Below are 21,290 nucleotides of genomic sequence, written 5' to 3'. Positions count from 1 at the left end.
GTATGTATATATATTTAAACAGGACAAATCTGAGGGGGCACGTGCCCCTGTGCCCCCTATGGGCATGACAGCTAATAGGGTGTTTCAATCCACCTGCTGCTGTATGTTCTACAGTGCATGCACACAGAAGTTGCAGGTAAAAAAGGAAAATGCTCTTTACTGTAATCCGCAGGCCCCAGCATATGAGCACGTACTATTATCAAGAATACTGACGTGAACGTGTGTGGGCCAACCAGCATCAACGACATTCTCCTGTGTTGCGTCTACTTTTTCTTACTTGCTGCTGTTGCACCTTAGAACGCCGCACTTTAACGCCCTCACGAGGAAGCAAGTGGAAGCAAAACATTTGAGGAGGGTCAAGACTTTGACGGAGAAACAACAAACCAGGAAGTAGGTAACGTAATCGGCTGTTTAACGGGGACCTCAAACTCAATACAAAAGTTCGACAAATTTGATGCATCAGGATTAAAGAAGCTATCACTCCGGTGGCAAAGGACTCAAGTTTCCAACAACATGTATAATGACCTGGTAGGTGCTGATTATGGAACGATCGTTATTTTCTTTGTATACAAAACAAAACATTACAGCATTATAACCAGTCTCAGTCGAGTCCACACAGCCTATCCTTCTCACTTGAGAATCTAAATGCAGCAGGTTGATCGTTTCGTCTGCTGTTTGGCCTTGAATTAAAAGGTTCTGTTTTGCCCTCAACGCAAATTCTTTCTGACCAAGATGTCGTGGCAATCTCGTTTTTGAGGAAATGGACCAAAGTGTTCAAATTGTACATTTCTCTACTGGCGCCTGCGCAACAATTGTTACTTTTGGGTAGCCTGTTTGTTTTGATAATCACCCTTGAATGTAGCCATATCTATATATTACATAACAACAATAAAGCTTCTTGAAACAATATATCTGTTAGTTACATGTAATCTGATTACAAGAAAACTGTAACTGTAATTAGTTATGTTACCAGCTAAAATATTGTAATCAGATTACAGATACTGTACTTTTGAAAATTATGCAACACCTCAAACAACCTCAGCATGAAGCTTCAACTGTGTCAATTTGAAGGAAATGATAGGAGGATGATAGTCAAATATACAAGGCTAACTCAAATACTACACCTTACTCTTCATGGGCTCTATGGGAGAATATTGGAAAATCCAGTATGAATTTACTGTGGAATACCGTACTGTGCTTCCTCCTCAGGAGAGGATGTAATAAAGTCTTGAACTATACTGAACAAAAATATAAACGCAACATGTAAAGTGTTGGTTTCATGAGCTGAAATAAAAGATCCCAGAAATGTTCCATACGCACAAAAAGCTTATTTGTCTCATTTGTGCAGAAATTTGTTTACGTCCCTGTTAGTGAGCATTTCTCCTTCGCCAAGATAATCCATCCACCTGACAGGTGTGCCATATCAAGAAGCTGATTAAACAGCATGATCATTACACGGGTGCACCTTGTGCTGGGGACAATAAAAGGCCACTCTAAAATATGCAGTGTTGTCACACAACACAATGCCACAGATGTCTCAAGTTTTGAGAGAGCGTGTAATTGGCATGTTGACTGCAGGAATGTCCACCAGAGCTGTTGCCAGATAATTGAATGTTCATTTCTCTACCATAAGCCGCTTTCAGCGTCTTTTTAGAGAATTGGGCAGTACATCCAACCGCAGACCAAGTGTAACCACGCCAGCCCAGGACCTCCACATCCGGCTTCTTCACCTGTGAAATCGTCTGAGACCAGCCACCAGGACAGCTAATGAAACTGTGGGTTTGCACAACCAAAGAATTTCTGCACAAACTGTCAGAAACCGTCTCATCGTCCTCACCAGGGTCTTGACCTGACTGCAGTTCGGCGTCCTGACTGACTTCAGTGGGCAAATTCTCACCCTCGATGGCCGCTGGCACACTGGAGAAGTGTGCTCTTCACAGATGAATCCCGGTTTCAACTGTACCAGGCAGATGGCAGTGTGTATGGCGTCGTATGGGCGAGCGGTTTGCTGATGTCAACGTTGTGAACAGAGTGTCCCATGGTGGGGGTGGGGTTATGGTATGGGCAGGCATAAACTATGGACAACGAACACAATTGCATTTTATCGATGGCAATTTGAATGCATAGGGACACTGTTGTGCCATTCTTCCGCCGCCATCACCTCATGTTTCAGCATGATAATGTACAGCCCCATGTCTCAAGGATCTGTACACAATTCCTGGAAGCTGAAAATGTCCCAGTTCTTCCATGGCCTGCATACTCACCAGACATGTCACCCATTGAGCATGTTTGGGATGCTCTGGATCGATGTGTACGACAGCGTGTTCCAGTTCCCGCCAATATCCAGCAACTTCGCACAGCTATTGAAGAGGAGTGGGGCAACATTCCACAGGCCACAATCAACAACCTGATCAACTCTATGCGAAGGAGATGTCGCGCAGCATGAGGCAAATGGTGGTCACACCAGATACTGACTGGTATTTTGATCCACGCCCCTACCTTTTTTTTAAGGTATGTGTGACCAAGAGATGCATATCTGTATTCTCAGTCATGTGGAATCCATAGATTAGGGCATAATGAATTTATTTAAATTGACTGATTTCCTTTATATGAACTGTAACTCAGTAAAATCTTTGAAATTGTTGCATGATGCATTTATATTTTTGTTCAGTGTACAATTGACTAAAGGGGTGATTCGTAAAAGAAGAAATACATTTGTAATTTTTTTATTTTCATTAAATGTAATCCATAGAAGGGTCCATTGGAGGAAAGATTGTTGACATATATTTGACATTTGTATCTTAAAGCATAATTGGAAAAATAATACATTGAAGAGTAATATTTGTGACATTTTGGCCTTACCCTTTAAGACTACATAATGTTTCATCTGTAGGTGCTACAAAGCGAAAATTAGTGTCATATGAAGCTTTACCGCTTACTCTGTAATGTTATTATTATTTAAATTTTTATAATGACATTAATTTATGAATATTAAAAAATATAAACATGAATATTGAAAATATGTTCATGGCTAAAATATGAAGTTGAGTTGAAGTCGGAAGTTTACAAACACTTAGGTTGGAGTCATTAAAATTCGTTTTTCAACCACTCCACACATTTCTTGTTAACAAACTATAGTTTTGGCAAGTCGGTTAGGATATCTACTTTGTGCATGACACACGTAATTTTTCCAACAATTGTTTACAGACAGATTATTTTGCTTATAATTCACTGTATCACAATTCCAGTGGGTCAGAAGTTGACTGTGCCTTAAAATAGCTTGTAAAATTCCAGAAAATGATGTCATGGCTTTAGAAGCTTCTGATAGGCTAATTGACATAATTTGAGTCAATTGGAGGTGTACCTGTGGATGTATTTCAAGGCCTACCTTCAAACTCAGTGCCTCTTTGCTTGGTATCATGGGAAAATCAAAAGAAATCAGCAAAGACCTCAGAAAAAAATGTGTAGACCTCCACAAGTCTGGTTCATCCTTGGGAGAAATTTCCAAACTCCTGAAGGTACCACTTTCATCTGTACAAACAATAGTATGCAAGCATATACACCATGGGACCACGCAGCTGTCATACCGCTCAGGAAGGAGACGTGTTCTGTCTCCTAGAGATGAACGTACTTTGGTGTGAAAAGTTCAAATAAATCCCAGAAGAACAGCAAAGGACCTTGCGAAGATGCTGGAGGAAACATGTACAAAAGTATCTATACAGTGAGGGAAAAAAGTATTTGATCCCCTGCTGATTTTGTACATTTGCCCACTGACAAAGACATGATCAGTCTATAATTTTAATGGTAGGTTTATTTCAACAGTGAGAGACAGAATAACAACAAAATAATCCAGAAAAACGCATGTAAAAAATGTTATAAATTGATTTGCATTTTAATGAGGGAAATAAGTATTTGACCCCTCTGCAAAACATGACTTAGTACCTGTTGGCAAAACCCTTGTTGGCAATCACAGAGGTCAGACATTTCTTGTAGTTGGCCACCAGGTTTGCACACATCTCAGGAGGGATTTTGTTCCACTCCTCTTTGCAGATCTTCTTCAAGTCATTCAGGTTTCGAGGCTGACGTTTGGCAACTCGAACCTTCAGCTCCCTCCACAGATTTTCTATGGGATTAAGGTCTGGAGACTGGCTAGGCCACTCCAGGACCTTAATGTGCTTCTTCTTGAGCCACTCTTGAGATCATTGACAAGATCCTCCCGTGTAGTTCTGGGCTGATTCCTCACCGCTCTCATGATCATTGCAACTCCACGAGGTGAGATCTTGCATGGAGCCCCAGGCTGAGGGAGATTGACAGTTATTTTGTGTTTCTTCCATTTGCGAGAAATCGCACCAACTGTTGTCACCTTCTCACCAGGCTGCTTGGCGATGGTCTTGTAGCCCATTCCAGCCTTGTGTAGGTCTACAATCTTGTCCCTGACATCATTGGAGAGCTCTTTGGTCTTGGCCATGGTGGAGAGTTTGGAATCTGATTGATTGCTTCTGTGGACAGGTGTCTTTTATACAGGTAACAAGCTGAGATTAGGAGCACTCCCTTTAAGAGTGTGCTCCTAATCTCAGCTCGTTACCTGTATAAAAGACACCTGGGAGCCAGAAATCTTTCTGATTTGAGAGGGGGTCAAATACTTATTTCCCTCATTAAAATGCAAATCAATTTATAACATTTTTGACATGCATTTTTCTGGATTTTTGTTGTTGTTAACCTCCCGAGTGGTGCAGTGGTCTAAGGCACTGCATCGCAGTGCTAGCTGTGCCACTAGAGTTCCTGGTTCGTATCCAGGCTCTGTCGTAGAATGGCCGGCAGGGATGTAGCTCAGTTGGTAGAGCATGGCGTTTTAACGCCAGGGTTGTGGGTTCGATTCGTATGCACTCACTAACTGTAAGTCGCTCTGGATAAGAGCGTCTGCTAAATGACTAAAATGTAAATGTAAATGTAAATGTTGTTATTCTGTCTCTCACTGTTCAAATAAACCTACCATTAAAAGTATAGACTGATCATTTCTTTGTCAGTGGGCAAACGTACAAAATCAGCAGGGGATCAAATACTTTTTTCCCCTCACTGTATCCACAGTAAAACAAGTCCTATATCGACATAACCTGAAAGGCCACTCATCAAGGAAGAAGCCACTGCTCCAAAACCACCATAAAAAAGCCAGACTACGGTTTGCAACTGCACATGGGGACAAAGATCGTACTTTGGTCTGATGAAACAAAAATATAACTGTTTGCCTATAACGACCATCGTTATGTTTGGAGGAAAAAGGGGGTTGCTTGCAAGCCGAAGAACACCATCCCAACCGTGAAGCACGGGGTGGCAGCATCATGCTGTGGGGGTGCTTTGCTGCAGGTGGGACTGGTGCACTTCACAAAATAGATGACATCAGGAGGAAGGAAAATTATGTGCATATATTGAAGCAACATCTCAAGACATCAGTCAGGAAGTTAAAGCTTGGTCGCAAATGGGTCTTCCAAATGGACAATGACCCCAAGCATACTTCCAAAGTTGTGGCAAAATGGCTTAAGGACAACAAAGTCAAGGTATTGGAGTGGCCATCACAAAGCCCTGACCTCAATCCTATAGAACATTTGTGGGCAGAACTGAAAAACCGTGTGCGAGCAAAGAGGCCTACAAACCTGACTCAGTTACACCAGCTCTGTCAGGAGGAATGGGCCAAAATTCACCCAACTTATTGTGGGAAGCTTGTGGAAGGCTACCCTAAACATTTTACCCAAGTTAAACAATTTAAAGGCAATGCTACCAAATACTAATTGAGTGTATGTAAACTTCTGACCCACTGGGAATGTGATTGAAGAAATAAAAGCTGAAATAAATCATTCTCTTTACTATTATTCTGACATTTCACATTCTTAAAATAAAGTGGTGATCTTAACTGACCTAAGACAGGGAATTTTTACTCTGATTAAATATCAGGAATTGTGAAAAACTGAGTTTAAATGTATTTGGCTAAGGTGTATGTAAACTTCCGACTTCAACTGTATTGTTGAACATAATATACTCTACAGGCATATCAAAGTTCCGGAGTGGTATCTCTGCTACCTTTAGAGTTATGGTCCAATTTGTAAGCATTACCAACATAGTGAATGTGAAAATGCATTCAAAAGGGTCGCCCTCTGCTGGTGATTTGCAGGATGTGCAATAGTACAAGTAAAAGGAGTGCTGTGATTGGATACATTGTCTACTATGCCAATGTCTCTGTATAAAATGGAACATAACTTTAAAACTAGCAGAGATCCCACTGGAACTTTGATATGCCCATAGATCATTTTACTATGTTCAACAATATTCACGTTTATATTTTTCAGCATTCATAAATTAATGTAAAACAATTATTGAAATCAAAATACTACTCCTATTACAGAGCCAGCGGTAAAGATTCAAATGACACCAATTTTTGATTTGTAGCACCAACAGATGAAACATTAGATCTGGAATTCATGAAACTGCCACGTCCGTTTGCGATATGACAACAACAAAACAAAAACAATAACAAATGCGCCAGGAGTGGCCAGTGGCGATTTTGCGCCTATCGCGGATCTCAGCTTTAAAGGATGTTTCGGTAAGACCAAAATGTCACAAATGTTCCAACTTCAATTCATTATTCCTCAATTAAGCTTTAAGATACAAATGTCAAATATATGTCAACATACAGTGCATTCGGAAATTATTCAGACCCCTTGACTTTTTCCACCTTTTGTTACGTTACAGCCTTATTCTAAAATTGATTAAAAAATATATATATATTCTCATCAATGTACACACAATACCCCATAATGACAAAGTGAAAACAGGTTTTTAGAAATGTTAGCAAATTTATTAAAAATAAAAAACAGAAATCCCTTATTTACATAAGTATTCAGACCCTTTGCTATGAGACTCGAAATTGAGCTCAGGTGCATCCTGTTTCCATTGATCATCCTTGAGATGTTTCTAAAACTTGATTGGAGTCCACCTGTGGTAAATTCAATTGATTGGACATGATTTGGAAAGGCACACACCTGTCTATATAAGGTTCCACAGTTGACAGTGCATGTCAGAGCAAAAACCAAGCCATGAGGTCGAAGGAATTGTCCTTAAAGCTCCCAGACAGGATGGTGTCAAGGCACAGATCTGGGGAAGGGTACCAAAACATTTCTGCAGCATTGAAGCTCCCCAAGAACACAGTGGCCTCTAGCATTCTTAAATGGAAGAAGTTTGGAACCACCAAGACTCTTCCTAGAGCTGGCCGCCCGGCCAAACTGTGCAATCGGGGGAGAAGGGCCTTGGTCAGGGAGGTGACCAAGAACCCAATGGTCACTCTGACAGAGCTCCAGAGTTCCTCTGTGGAGATGGGAGAACCTTCCAGAAGGACAACCATCTCTGCAGCTCTCTACCAATCAGGCCTTTATGGTAGAGTGGCCAGAAGGAAGCCACTCCTCAGTAAAAGGCACATGACAGACCGCTTGGAGTTTGCCAAAAGGCACCTAAAGGACTCTCAGACCATGAGAAACAAGATTCTCTGGTCTGCTGAAACCAAGATTGAACTCTTTGGCCTGAATGCCAAGCGTCACATTTTACATTACATTTTAGTCATTTAGCAGACGCTCTTATCCAGAGCGACTTACAGTTAGTGAGTGCATACATTTTTATTTTTTATACTGGAATCGAACCCACAACCCTGGCGTTGCAAATGCCATGCTCTACCAACTGAGCTACATCCCTGCCGTCTGGAGGAAACCTGGCACCATCCCTACGGTGAAGCATGGTGGTGGCAGCATCATGCTGTGTGGATGTTTTTAAGCGGCAGGGACTGGGAGACTAGTCAGGATCAAGGGAAAGATGAACGGCGCAAAGTACAGAGTGATCCTTGATGAAAACCTGCTCCAGAGTGCTCAGGACCTCAGACTGGGGCGAATGTTCACCTTCCAACAGGACAATGACACTAAACACACAGCCAAGACAACGCAGGAGTGGCTTCGGGACAGATCTCTGAATATCCTTGAGTGGCCCAGCAAGAGCCCAGACTTGAACCCAATCGAACATCTCTGGAGAGACCTGAAAATTGCTGTGCAGCGATGCTCCCCTTCCAATCTGACAGAAGTTGAGAGGATCTGCAGAGAAGAATGGGAGAAACTCCCCAAATACAGGTGTGTCAAGCTTCTAGCATCATACTCAAGATGACTCAATGCTGTAATCGTTGCCAAAGGTGCTTCAACAAAGTACTGAGTAAAGGGTCTGAATACTTATGTAAATGTGGTATTTCCGTTTATTTTATTTTATACATTTGCAAAAATGTATAAAAACCTGTTTTTGCTTTGTCATTATGGGGTAATGTGTGTAGATTAATGAGGGGGGGGGAACTATTTAATTCATTTTAGAATAAGGCTGTACCGTAACGAAATGTGGAAAAAGTCAATCGGCCTGAATACTTCCCGAATGCACTGTACCTTCCTTCAAAGGACCCGTCTATGGATTACATTTTGTGGAAATCTAAAAATTCATGGTATTTTTTGTTCTACCTTCGTGAGGAAACACCCAAAGGAGACTTTAGCTAAACAGTATATCATTTTTCTCTCTCAGTAGGACTTGTCATTTGATAGCAGTCTGCCATTCAGTCGGCCTCATGCAGGCAGAGCCCTGTGCCGGGAGAGAGCAGGTTGTGAAGGAGAGAGGGAGGAGACTCACCGAGTGGAAAGAAAGAAAGAGAAAGAAAGAAAGAAAGAAAGAATAGATGCCTGTGTTGTGAGCCAGTGGGCCTGCTCATGGGGTTTGGGAGAAATGTGCAACACACGCATGCACACACACACACCCCTTTCTCTTACATACATATAGTATTGGCGTAACACTTCAACGCCTTACAGCAACATCTTATAGCATCTTTTGCACTTTAAAGTGTTGAAGTTCACACAGCAAGGTCTGGATGTCAAATATGAATGAAAATTGGGGAGTGATGAACAGTTACAAGGGCCTTTCTTTCATGTATGCCTCCTGGCAATAAAATAGGCCTAGTTGAAAGATACAAATGTTCCTGATCCGGACATGCCTCGTTGGATCGTTGAGTGTATTCCAAACGGAAGCAAATGGAAGGAAACGGGGAGGGACCTACATGAATTTGTACAATAGAAACTCTCGTTGCAAAATGTTTTCAGTTTGGAGTGAACGGATTCCGTTGCAAAACTTTTTGGACTAATGATTACAACCTTTTTTTGTGTGCAGGTCTTACATGATCATTAAAAGGCAGTTATGACTTGGAGATATGACCTAAAGATACAGTACATACAGGTGTAAAACTGATGCACAGGGTCCTCTGCCTGCTGTTGTAAATGGATTGTTGATAAAGCTTTTGTAAGAGAATACAAAATAACACTAATTTGAGTACTTGAGTCATTTACCCTTGGCTTGATGGTCCACATTTCACACCGATATCACCAGTTTCCGAAAACATTTGATGGATGGCTGCTGAAGCGTTTTATCCTCATTGACCTCTCTCTCTCTCTCTCTCTCTCACTCGCTCTCTCTCGCTCATGCTTTCTCTCTCTCGCTCATGCTTTCTCTCGCTCTCATGCTCTCTCTCTCTCGTTCTCTCTCTCATGTTCTATCACTGTCTGTCTCTCATGTTCTATCACTGTCTGTCTCTGTTTTTCTCCAGGAGCAGGGTGCGGTGGTGGAGCAGGACAAGGTGAAGACCCTGCAATCTCAGGTGGAGGGGGTGAAGGACATAATGACCCAGAACGTGGACCGGATCCTGGCCCGAGGAGAGAGGCTGGATGACCTGATGGGCAAGTCAGAGGACCTGCAGGCTGGGGTCAGTCCTACAACACTGGTCTTCCCATCTTGTGTGCTCCTCTACTGTTTTTTTTATTTCATAGTTAATCCAAATTAGGTATCCATATGGACTTGAAGAGTTTGTGACCCACTGTTTGGGTTTGTGTACCATACTTATCTTCAGTTTAAATCTAATTATATCAAATCAAACTTGCATTTAAAATTCTCAACACACTTACAGTAAAACAATAAAATGTAGTAGACACACACACAGTTTGCAAAGCATCGGTTACTGCAAAACGATGCAAGTGGTAGGATTTTTGTTAACATGTTCCTAATAGCATCCCATCTTCCCTCAGGCTCAGAACTTCAAGCACACGTCCCAGAAGGTGGCTCGTTCCTACTGGTGGAAGAACATGAAGCTGTGGGTGGTGATCGTGGTCATCGTCCTCGTCGTAATCCTCATCATCGTACTGCTTGCCACTGGAGTCATCCCTACCAGCTCGCCTGCTCCCCCTCTTCCAACACCCACAAAAGGACTATAACCCTCCATGGCGGAGACACACATTTACAGTACATCGCACATACACACGCACACACTTGTTAGCTTACTTACCACCTGAGCAATTTCTTTCAAGAGAAGCCCAACTTCAAGAGAGACCAACTTGGCTCATGATCAATAGCTACTGTTGACTCTACAGTTCAATAATGCGTCATTACTTTGAAATGATGCATGTTGGCTTTTCTCCCTCTTTCTCAAATACATCACTGTCTCAACTCTTGTGCAGCTTCACACCCCCAGTCTAGCCAGTCTTTGGCCATTCAAACACCATATGGTTTATTTGAAGAAGAAAACATTACTTTAAATCCCCTGCTCTCTCTATTAATGCTGGGCCGCAACTGTTTTTCAGGAAAGACCAAAGTACTAATTAAGGGGTAGATATTGGCATTGTAGCCTATATAATGTTCTTTGTGACACATTTCCAAATTCATGCTGGCATTTATATGGCATTTATGGTTTCTATCCATTTGGTGTTTTTAGGGTATGTAATGTGATCCACACACAGTCGGGTAATGAGTTAAGCCTCCAAGAGGTCAAAGGTCAGAACAGATTTGAACGTGTGAACATGGGAGATATGAAGAGATTTGTGCTGTAGAGATGAATGTTTGTCATGGTCATTGTTGCTGATAATTATTTTAAATTGTTTGTGTAGTTAGTCTTTTCCCACTTTTTTCACCACATTTGAATGTGTTTTAGCTGAGCTGGTTACTAGAACAGTTGTCACAGTGTTTTTGTTTTGAAAGTTGGGAGAACAGGGTTTCTGACTTGCAGGGTTAGTGAAAGAAAGCATCGGAGGCCACAGACGAGACATAGGTTGGTGGGAACTGAGAGAGGGAAAGAGAGAGAGAATGGTGGGAGACTCTGGAGAAGTGAAAGGTCTTTACACCTCTATCCATGACCTGATACTCCATCATACATAACCTGCTGGAACTCTTGTAATGACCTATGCTGGTTGTCATGTTCCTTGTACCCAGGTCTTGGAAACCCTGGCTAACTCCAGTTAAGCTGCTGTGAGAGAGGGATGATTGAACAGCTAACAACTCCCCTGCTGGTCCAAACTAATGTCTAAAGCTCCTATGACTGCTGTCATGACATCGCTTAGTTAGTGTCTTCCTAAAACAAGGCAGTAGCTTTCAATTGTAATGTACTGTAATTCAGTAATTGCTTACCTATTTCTTCCCCTTTATTTCTTTACCCACTTAAGTCTTAATTCCCCCAAAATGTATTCATTCTGATAATGTAATCTTGACTCCATTAAAACGATAAATTGCAGAGTAGCTTTGGTACATGTATTCTTTAGCTACTTTGCGTTTTAATTTATCCCAATGCCCACTCCAATGGTACGATACCATCCGAGCTTTGGAGAGGTCAAGGAGTTACCTCCCATGTGTGTATATAGTTCATGTTTAGTTTATTCACCTGTTAGTACATTTGTAAAGCACCCACATCGGGCCCTAAACCATCCGAGTAGTGTAACATTGAGGTTCATTTAAGGCTATTTATTAACATTTTATATTTCTCATCCCTACTGAACATCTTTGTTTTCTTTTGTTTCTCATATTACTTTATTAATGTTCTTTTTGATCAACAATACCAATGAAGGAGTATGAAATGACATGCTTGGATTAAAAAGTGTCTACATACTTAGAAAATGCCTGACACTATTTTTGTAATGGGAAATTATTGAAATACAATTTTGCCTTAATTCCTTAATTAAAAGTATGACCACATGAATATTTGTTCTGTTTTTTATAAGGCTGCCACCATAATGTGCCTTGCTACAGTCCGATCATAAATGTCAGATATGTGTAGCCATGGGGCTCCAGGCCAGAGACAGTCCCGTGTAGCTCAGTTGGTATAGCATGGCGCTGCCAACGCCAGGGTTGTGGGTTCGATTCCCACGGGGGACCAGTATGGGGGGAAAAATTTATGCACTCACTAACTGTAAGTCGCTCTGGATAAGAGCGTCTGCTAAATGACTAAAATGTAAAAAATATAACTATTTTAGACCAGTAGGATGTATTGGGAATTTGGGCCAGTAACAATTGCTGTAGAATTATTTGTTTTTCATTAATTGATGGAGTTCAATCATGTTGTATCTGATTAGTTATAGAATAAATTGTATTTACTTACACAGTGATTATGTTTTGTTCTTTCCTCTTGTCTAAAATTATATTTGCTTGATCATAACGTCACAAGAGGGAGACACAGTACACTAACACAAAGAGGTTGGTATAGTTGATGAAAGGACCATGGGGAAAACCCTTAGGTTGTTTTTACTGTGTTCTAACTGCTGGGATCTCTCAATAAGCTAAGGGGGGAAAAGGAAGTCTCGATTAGTGTTTACTTTGTGAAGGTGTTTATTTTTATTTTATTTTTAGTCATTTAGCAGACGCTCTTATCCAGAGCGACTTACAGTGTTATTTTGAATCAACAGAACAGAACAGTTGAGCCATTATCAGAACAGTCAGGGTTACCAGAGTTTTCATCTAATATTTAACATATTTGCTGTAACCATTAACAGTATTTACTTGGACTGTGTATTAGGTTTTACAGTGGGCCCAAACAGTGTTTACTTTTAGCTATTTTTACTCGCCATGCAAAGACCTCAATGACATCTCTAAATCTCCATCCATGTGTGATATCTCACAGCACAGATCTCACAGACGGGAAAGGGGTCGAGGTTGCTTGGATCGGATCTACTTAGGCTGCGTTTACACAGGCAACCCAATTCTGATATTTTTTCCACTAATTGGTCTTTTGACCAATCACATCAGATCTTTTTTAGAGTTGGTCTGATTGCGCAAAATACAAATGAGTGAACAAAATATCAGAATTTGGCTGTCTGTGTAAACACAGCCAATGTCAACACAATGTCTCAATTGTTGTGCTGCTGTATGATGGTTCACAGCAGTTGGAAATCTGATGACACATGATGTTTCACAAGTGACTCAACTTTGACACCCCCTCAGTTTCAAGTTTTACGTTTTAATGTCACATGCACAAGTACAGTGAAATGCCTTTCTTGCCAGCTCTAACCCCAACAATGCGGTGAACAATAACGATGTAATACTAAAACTAGCAAGGTAGAACAAAAACACAAGAAATAAGAATAAGAAATAAGAACACGATAAAGTATGTAAGAATACTGTATACAGCGTCAGTTCTAGTACCATATTTACAATGTGCAGGGATACTGGATCGATAGAGGTAGATATGTATAGGGCAGTGGAGGCAGCTGAGGGGAGGACGGCTCATAATAATGGCTGGAATGGAAACCATGTGTTCGATGTATTTGATACCATTCCACTGATTCCGCTCCAGCAATTACAACCAGCCCACCCTCCCCAATGAAGGTGCCACCAACCTCCTGTGGTATAGGGGTTAAGGTATATAAGGTATATGTATAGGGGTAAGGTGACTAGACATCAGGATATATGATAAACAGAGTAGAGTAGTTCTTGTTAATCCCCAAGAATGAATGTGATTATTTTTAACAAAACATGAAAAAATGCTAATCTTATATTACCAGGGTGCTTCTCACATGACATTTTACATTTATATTTGCAATCCTTATGACCAATCATGTATTCCTGAAACAACTGATTCCAATGTAAGAAACTAAGAGCCCATTTATACCGGACAGGAAATGGTAGCTACGCATTCTGTCCAGATTCTAATTGGAAGTCATGTGGATGTGAGCACACCATCCTCATTCTAACGTATTACATAATGATAAGGAGAGAGGGCCGACTGGACTGAATATGTTCTTTGTGTTGGTGTGGAACGGACCCAGACGTGTCCCATTGTTAACCAGGCCTGAGTGAGTCTGGTTAGTACCACACATGGTGGCTGTCATCTGCCCCCATACAGAAATGGATTGGCCATAAGGCAGTTCGGGTAAATGCCGGATGGGCCTGTCCATCTTTAACCCAGTGGACCGTTCTAAATATGGGGTTTTGTGCAGAATGATCATTATTTGCCTAATAATAGGGGCCTCAAGGAAAAAAATGGGCAGTGTGTTAGCCGATTTGTGGTCCCAGTCCATCCCTGCCCCCCATACACAATTAAGGGCCCCAACAATGGGCACAGCTCTAGTCTGCTCGGATAAGGCCAAGGCTGGCAACCAGGGTTATAGCTTACCTCTTTTCATGTTTATCATTAAGTCAATGTTGACAGATGATGGCGATAAAGAGAAAATCCTGCCTTCCCAGGTAACCTATTTATTATTTATTTATTACAGTTAAAGGACAGTTAATGAAAATGTAGTGAAAACGTAATGTTAGTGTTGGTTGGTTTAATGTCATATTGGTAAGATGGAGGACCACAGATATTCCTGCATGACCTTAATTACAAACATACCAAGCATACAGGTGCACAGTGCACTCTGACAGAAAGTGTGGTTTCCGTTCACATTTTTCTGTTCTGGTTTCATGTCACAAAACCTTGACAGAGGAATAGTTGTAATGATGAAATAATGTAAGAATGTGCATTCAGCTCAGTGATCAAATTACTCAGACTGCATTTTCCTACTGAAAACTTGGGAATTCCCTACCAAATGGAATATATACATTTTTACGTATGTTTAACTGTGAGAAAAGCTTTACTTACATTTTACATTTACATTTTTAGTCATTTAGCAGACGCTCTTATCCAGAGCGGCTTACAGTTAGTGAGTGAATACATTTTTCATACTTCCTCTCACATGTATTACTTCACTTTCAATCTCATTATTTATTTTTGTGTGGTTTGTGCTCCCTTACCCCACTCCTCCCTTCCTTTCCTATATGTCCTGTTTGAAAGTTTCATATTATGGCTGTGTTATGTCAGTTGTCATAAGTGGAATGTAGGTTTACATCAACAGTAACTCTTATGGTGAGCGTAATTCATTATGTATTATAACTGAATGAATACAGAGTAAGGCTGTGAGTTAAACTAGAATTGAAATACAGTATTAACAGAACAGGGTGGACACTAGAAGCACAAGGAATTTGGGATGGAAATTGGTAGCCCACAACTCAATTTTTTTCAGATCCACACTACTGACCATTGCTTAACAGCGAACACAGACAAGGACCCATTGTTTGAGTTTTGGAGCCTGTTGAATGTGGGCCAAATTGTCATAAAATGCCGTTTTTGTTTTCAATCCCCTCTACTAATGTGTTTGAAGCTTGATCAAAAGGCAGATCATGGTCATATAGCCCACTCATTAGACTAGCTACGGTCATAGTAAGCCTAGGTGAAAAGAAACGGCAATGGCTTAACATGAATATATACTGTTGGCTCTATAACACTCGTCCAAAGCCTGTAAAATCTGTAGATTTTAAAATGGTAGGCAAGGTGTACGTTTTTGCCCTATCACTTCTGTAGTATGATCACGCATCTAATATAACTGACCAGCATTTAAATACAGTGACATTACGGCCGCGACGTCACAGGGTCTGTTCTGCTGACTTCCAGAGAAGGGGTGGGTGTCACACGACCCGACCAGCAGTCTTCAGTGAAAGTGTGAGAGAGCTAAGCAGGAAAAACAAAGAATATCGACTAAAAGAAAAATAGCAACGAACTGTAGCCAACTACAAATGAGATAAGGTGAAAATAAAAGTTTGTGATATCGGAAAAGCATCTTGGATAAACACATTTGTTCGAAAACAAAAGTGTATGCCAAGACGCGCCTCTGAATGCATTGGGTTCAGTGACAGTTTACGACGGGAATAGAGATAGTAACGTGAAAGCAATGGTAAGTTATGATTTTTTTTTAGTAAATAAAAGGTTTAAGAAATAGTATATTTAAATATGTTTATGTATTCATAATTTAGTTTATGAACTTAAAGATTGCACAGACCTGTAAGAAGCGTTCCTTTGTCACTGAATGTGTATAGCCTACATTAGGCTACAGCCTGGCTTTGAATTACGTTAGATCGTTTTCATACATTGAACTTAACTGTTATGCAGTGGTGGAAAAAGTACTAAATTGTCATACTTGAGTAAAAGTAAAGATACCTTAATAGAAAATGACTCAGATAAAAGTGAAAGTCACCCAGTAAAATACTACTTGAGTAAAAGTGTAAAAGTATTTCGTTTTAAATATACTTAAGTATCAAAAGTAAATGGAATTGCTAAAATGTACTTAAGTATCAAAAGTAAAACCATTTAAAATTCCTTATATTAAGCAAACCAGATGGCACAATTTTCCTTTTTTTATTTTTATTGACGGGTAGCCAGGGGCACACTCCAACATAATTTACAAACGAAGCATTTGTGTTTAGCTAGTCTGCCAGATCAGAGGCAGTAGGGATGACCAGGGATGTTCTCTTGATAAGTGTGTGAATTGGACCATTTTCCTGTCAAAATATATGGAGTAAAAAAGTGCATTCTTTTCGTTAGGAATGTAGTGGAGTAAAAGTAGTCTAAAATATAAGTAGTAAAGTAAAGTACAGATACCCCGAAAAACTACTTAAGTAGTACTTTAAAGTATTTTTACTTCAGTACTTTACACCACTGCTGTTATGTAGCTTACGTCATGTAATACAGTTAATTTAACTTTTAAATATTCATAATATACACTACTGGTCAAAAGTTTTAGAACACCTACTCATTCAACGGTTTTTCTTTATTTTTACAATTTTTTCATTGTAGAATAATAGTGAAGACATCAAAACCATGAAATAACACATGGAATCATGTAGTAACCAAAAAAAGTGTTAAACAAATCAAAATATATTTTATATTTGAGATTCTTGAAATAGCCATCCTTCGCCTTGATAACAGCTTTGCACACTCTTGGCATTCTCTCAACCAGCATCACCTGGAATGCTTTTCTAACAGTCTTGAAGGAGTTCAAACATACAGTACCAGTCAAAAGTTTGGACACACCTACTCATTTGTCACGGTCGTTGAGAGACGGGTCAGACCAAGGTGCAGCGTGGTATGCGAACATGTTTATTAAACTGGATAAACACTGACGAAATGTGACGTCGGAAGGCTATACACAAACAAGCCAAACTCACCGAAACACAAACAAGATTTCACAACCCAGGCAGGAAAACTGGCTGCCTAAGTATGATCCCCAATCAGAGACAACGAGCGACAGCTGCCTCTGATTGGGAACCACACCCGGCCAAACATAGAAATACCAAACCTAGACTTTCACACCCTGACCAAACGACCTAGATAATAACAGTCTCTCCAGGTCAGGGCGTGACATCATTCCAAGGTTTTTCTTTATTTTTACTATTTTCTACATTGTAGAATAATAGTGAAGACATCAAACTATGAAATAACACATATGGAATTATGCAGTAACTAAGAAAGTGTTAAACAAATCAAAATATATTTTATATTTGAGATTCTTCAAATAGCCACCCTTTTTACTTGATGACAGCCTTGCACACTCTTGGCATTCTCTCAACCAGCTTCATGAGGTAGTCACCTGGAATGCAATTCAATTAACAGGTGTTAAAAAAAAAAGTTAATTTGTGGAATTTCTTTCCTTCTTAATGCGTTTGAGCCAATCAGTTGTGTTGTGACAAGGTAGGGGTGGTATACAGAAGATAGCCCTATTTGGTAAAAGACCAAGTCCATTTTATGGCAAGAACAGCTTAAATAAGCAAAGAGAAACGACAGTCCATCATTACATTAAGACATGAAGGTCAGTCAATACAGAACATTTCAAGAACTTTGAAAGTTTCTTCAAGTTCAATCGCAAAAACCATCAAGCGCTATGATGAAACTGGTTCTCATGAGGCCCGCCACAGGAATGGAAGACCTAAGTTACCTCTGCTGCAGAGGATAAGTTCATTAGAGTTACCGGCCTCAGAAATTGCAGCCCAAATAAATGCTTCACAGAGATCAATTAACAGACACATCTCAACATTAACTGTTCAGAGGGGACTGTGTGAATCAGGCCTTGATGGTTGAATTGCTGCAAAGAAACCACTACTAAATGACACCAATAATAAGAAGCGACCTGCTTGGGCCAGGAAACATGAGCAATGGACACCAGACCGGTGGAAATTTGCGCTTTGGTCTGGAGTCCAAATTTGAGATTTCTGGTTCCAACCGCCGTGTCTTTGTGAGACGCGGTGTGGGTGAACGCATGATCTCTGCATGTGTATTTCCCACCATAAAGCATGGAGGAGGAGGTGTTATGGTGTGGAGGTGCTTTGCTGGTGACACTGTCTGTGATTTATTTAGAATTCAAGGCACACTTAACCAGCATGGCTACCACAGCATTCTACAGCGATACGCCATCCCATCTGGTTTGGGCTTAGTGGGAATATCATTTGTTTTTCAACAGGACAATGACCCAACACAACTCCAGGCTGTGTAAGGACTATTTTACCAAGAAGGAGAGTGATGGAGTGCTGCATCAGATGACCTGGCCTCCACAATCCCCCAACCTCAACCCAATTGAGATGGTTTGGATTGAGTCGGACCGCAGAGGGAAGGAAAAGCAGCCAACAAGTGCTCAGCATATGTGGGAACTCCTTCAAGACTGTTGGAAAAGCATTCCAGGTGAAGCTGGTTGAGAGAATGCCAAGAGTGTGCAAAGCTGTCATTTTTATTTTATTGTAATTTTTTTATAGTCATTTAGCAGACGCTCTTATCCAGAGTGAGTGCATACATTATTATATATATTTTTTTTTTCATACTGGCCCCCCGTGAGAATCGAACCCACAACCCTGGCTTTGCAAATGCCATGCTCTACCAACCGAGCTACATCCCTGCCGGCCATTCCCTCCCCTACCCCGGACGACGCTGGGCCAATTGTGCGCCGCCCCGTGGGTCTCCCGGTCGCGGCCGGCTACGACAGAGCCTGGATACCATTGTCATCAAGGCAAAGGGTGACTATTTGAAGAATCTCAAAAATAAAATATATTTTGATTTGTTTAACACTTTTTTGGTTACTACATGATTCCATATGTGTTATTTCATAGTTTCGATGTCTTCACTATTATTCTACAATGTAGAAAACAGTAAAAGTAAAGAAAACCCCTTGAATGTGTAGGTGTTCTAAAACATCTGACCGGTAGTGTATCTTTTTTTCTATTCTTTGGATATGATTTTGAGAGATCATACACATTTCAAACAAATTCATGCAAGTAGATGATTTCATACAGACCATGTGAGCATTTCTGAAAATGTTTTGTGAACGTCATCAGAGGGCCAGGGTAATAATTTAGAGTAGGATATTAACCTCCCAATCAACCAAATTTAAATGGCTAGATATTTTATATGTTAGTTGATGACGTACTCTTATTTAATAACAGATATAGACCCAGCTCTGTTAGTATATCCCATAAATATCTCTGAAGTCCATAAGCAGACTATCCCTGTCCTTTTCATTGGAGTAGCATTGTAAAAAAACATCTTGTCAATTTGTGAGAGGGGGTTTCCTAGCAAATTGCCAGGTAGCCTACTCTCATTGAGGCTGGAGTGAGTAAGGGAGTGAAGGGAGGAAGGAAGCAAGGAGGGGAACTGGAAGGGGCAGCAGTTCCTGTGTGAAGACTTTGTCGCCGGTTGATTTTTAAACAGACTATTGAGTGGGGTGAACTAAATCAGTGCCATACATATCCTCAAACTTTATGTTTCAATCCAATTTAACTACAGCAATCCAAATGTAGTCTATTCACCACATGACAGCTGTAATAGCGAGTATAAATGGGAAAGAAATGCAGCTTTTACTAAAGCTTGTATAACTCATTATGCATTGACCTGTAATTTATAACAGCTAGTCCTAACTTGTCACTACGATGGCACTGAACTAGTGTTCTAACCTCGCCATAGCCCACTCTGGTTGTGTGTATGAAAGGGTGTCGAAGAAGTAATGACAGTGAAATATGAAATCATCAGAGTCGCTGAGATTGCACTTGTTTTGTTCAGTCTCTTGGTTTCCTGTATGAAACAGAGAATCTCATTGCAGATAAGTACTTATCATAGTGGGAGGCCGTTCCTTCTCTTGCTAGAACAAAAGTGGTACCAAAGACAGTACAGTATGAAGATAGGCAGAAACTGCTTCTTCAATATAAATCCCTGACCACACTTGTAGGCGATGTCATAGCAAGGTTGGCTAGCAAAGCTAGGGTCTAACGCTAGGATCTAATGGTCGTCTTGCGCTGAACTGTCAAAAACTACTATAAAGTAGTTTTTGACGAAAATGAAAACGTGTCAGTTTGTTACTTTAACGAGGTTGGAGTAATAACATGTTCAACTACTTAAGACATTGGTGTCCCGAGTGGCGCAGCGGTCTAAGGCACTGCATCTCAGTGCTTGAGGTGTCACTACAGACCCTCTGGTTCGATTCAAGGCTGTATCACAACCGGCCGTGATTGGGAGTCCCATAGGGCGGCGCACAATTGGTCCAGCGTCCTCCGGTGTAGGCCGTCATTGTAAATAAGAATTTGTTCTTAACTGACTTGTCTAGTTAAATAAATTGGCTCGAATCTAGGTTATACCTTTGGATTGAGAGAAAACTAACAACAAAGGAAGAATAATTTACTTCTCAAACCCCAAACCCCGGCTTGGTCTGTTTCGCAAGGATTCCCGGAAGTCTCGCAATGTTGCGCCTTTGGATTTAGAAACTCTGTGGCGGTACCTGCTGCGTGCCAACCCGGTAGCGACGAATAAGCTGTTTCTACCTGTAGAATCGCAATGCTCGTCAGTGGCCAACAACTTGACTTTGACTCAAATCAGACAGCACATACCCCCACGTGGGGTAGCCAACAGGAGTGACAACAAAAGGGAAAAAATAGGGCATTTTCTCTGTACATACATCCATGGTTAAATGTCATGAGCCAGTCACACTGTCACGAGTTGCTAAGCCAGAACCCAGAAGCAGACCAGGACAAGGTAAGTTGCAACGAAGGTGAGTGTTTATTACAAATTCAAGAGTGATGCTGAATAATCCAGGGAACAGAGCGGGCGGCGTTGATTAGTTGTTGGGGGT

At 40.8% G+C, this 21,290-nt stretch overlaps 2 protein-coding genes and 1 non-coding gene across 4 annotated transcripts in view; all 3 read left to right on the top strand.

Annotated features, from left to right (window-relative positions):
• The first annotated feature begins 329 nt into the window (after positions 1-329).
• LOC121585035 (vesicle-associated membrane protein 8) lies at positions 330-12,076 on the top strand. Of its 2 annotated transcripts, none has more exons than XM_041901368.1 (3): positions 330-528; positions 9,665-9,820; positions 10,140-12,076. In XM_041901368.1, exons 1-3 carry the CDS (start codon positions 514-516, stop codon positions 10,323-10,325), a joined length of 357 nt encoding a protein of 118 aa, XP_041757302.1. In that variant the 5' UTR covers positions 330-513; the 3' UTR covers positions 10,326-12,076. The 2 variants fall into 2 exon arrangements, with proteins under 2 accessions (XP_041757302.1, XP_041757303.1); XM_041901369.2 differs by having other exon boundaries at positions 358-528; positions 9,671-9,820.
• Positions 12,077-12,178: 102 nt separating this feature from the next.
• trnag-gcc lies at positions 12,179-12,252 on the top strand. The gene has a single exon. It is a non-coding gene; the product is annotated as a tRNA-Gly (tRNA).
• Positions 12,253-15,786: 3,534 nt separating this feature from the next.
• The window catches only part of LOC121584206 (vesicle-associated membrane protein 5), an 18,192-nt gene continuing 12,688 nt past the window's right edge, over positions 15,787-21,290 (top strand). Inside the window, exon 1 of the mRNA XM_041900038.2 lies at positions 15,787-16,082. Within this exon, the coding sequence (XP_041755972.1) occupies positions 16,080-16,082 (3 nt within the window). The 5' untranslated portion in view covers positions 15,787-16,079. The remainder of the gene's footprint in view (positions 16,083-21,290) is intronic.

The sequence above is a fragment of the Coregonus clupeaformis genome, chromosome 16 (genome assembly GCF_020615455.1).
Source record: "Coregonus clupeaformis isolate EN_2021a chromosome 16, ASM2061545v1, whole genome shotgun sequence".
NCBI classification, from domain to species: domain Eukaryota; kingdom Metazoa; phylum Chordata; class Actinopteri; order Salmoniformes; family Salmonidae; genus Coregonus; species Coregonus clupeaformis.
This window is presented reverse-complemented; position numbering and strand designations above follow the sequence as displayed.

Excerpts from the sequence above, each read along its gene's own strand:
- LOC121585035 (XM_041901368.1), top strand. Across the intron at positions 9,821-10,139 it reads CAGAGGACCTGCAGGCTGGG|GCTCAGAACTTCAAGCACAC; the intron begins GTCAGTCCTACA and ends ATCTTCCCTCAG.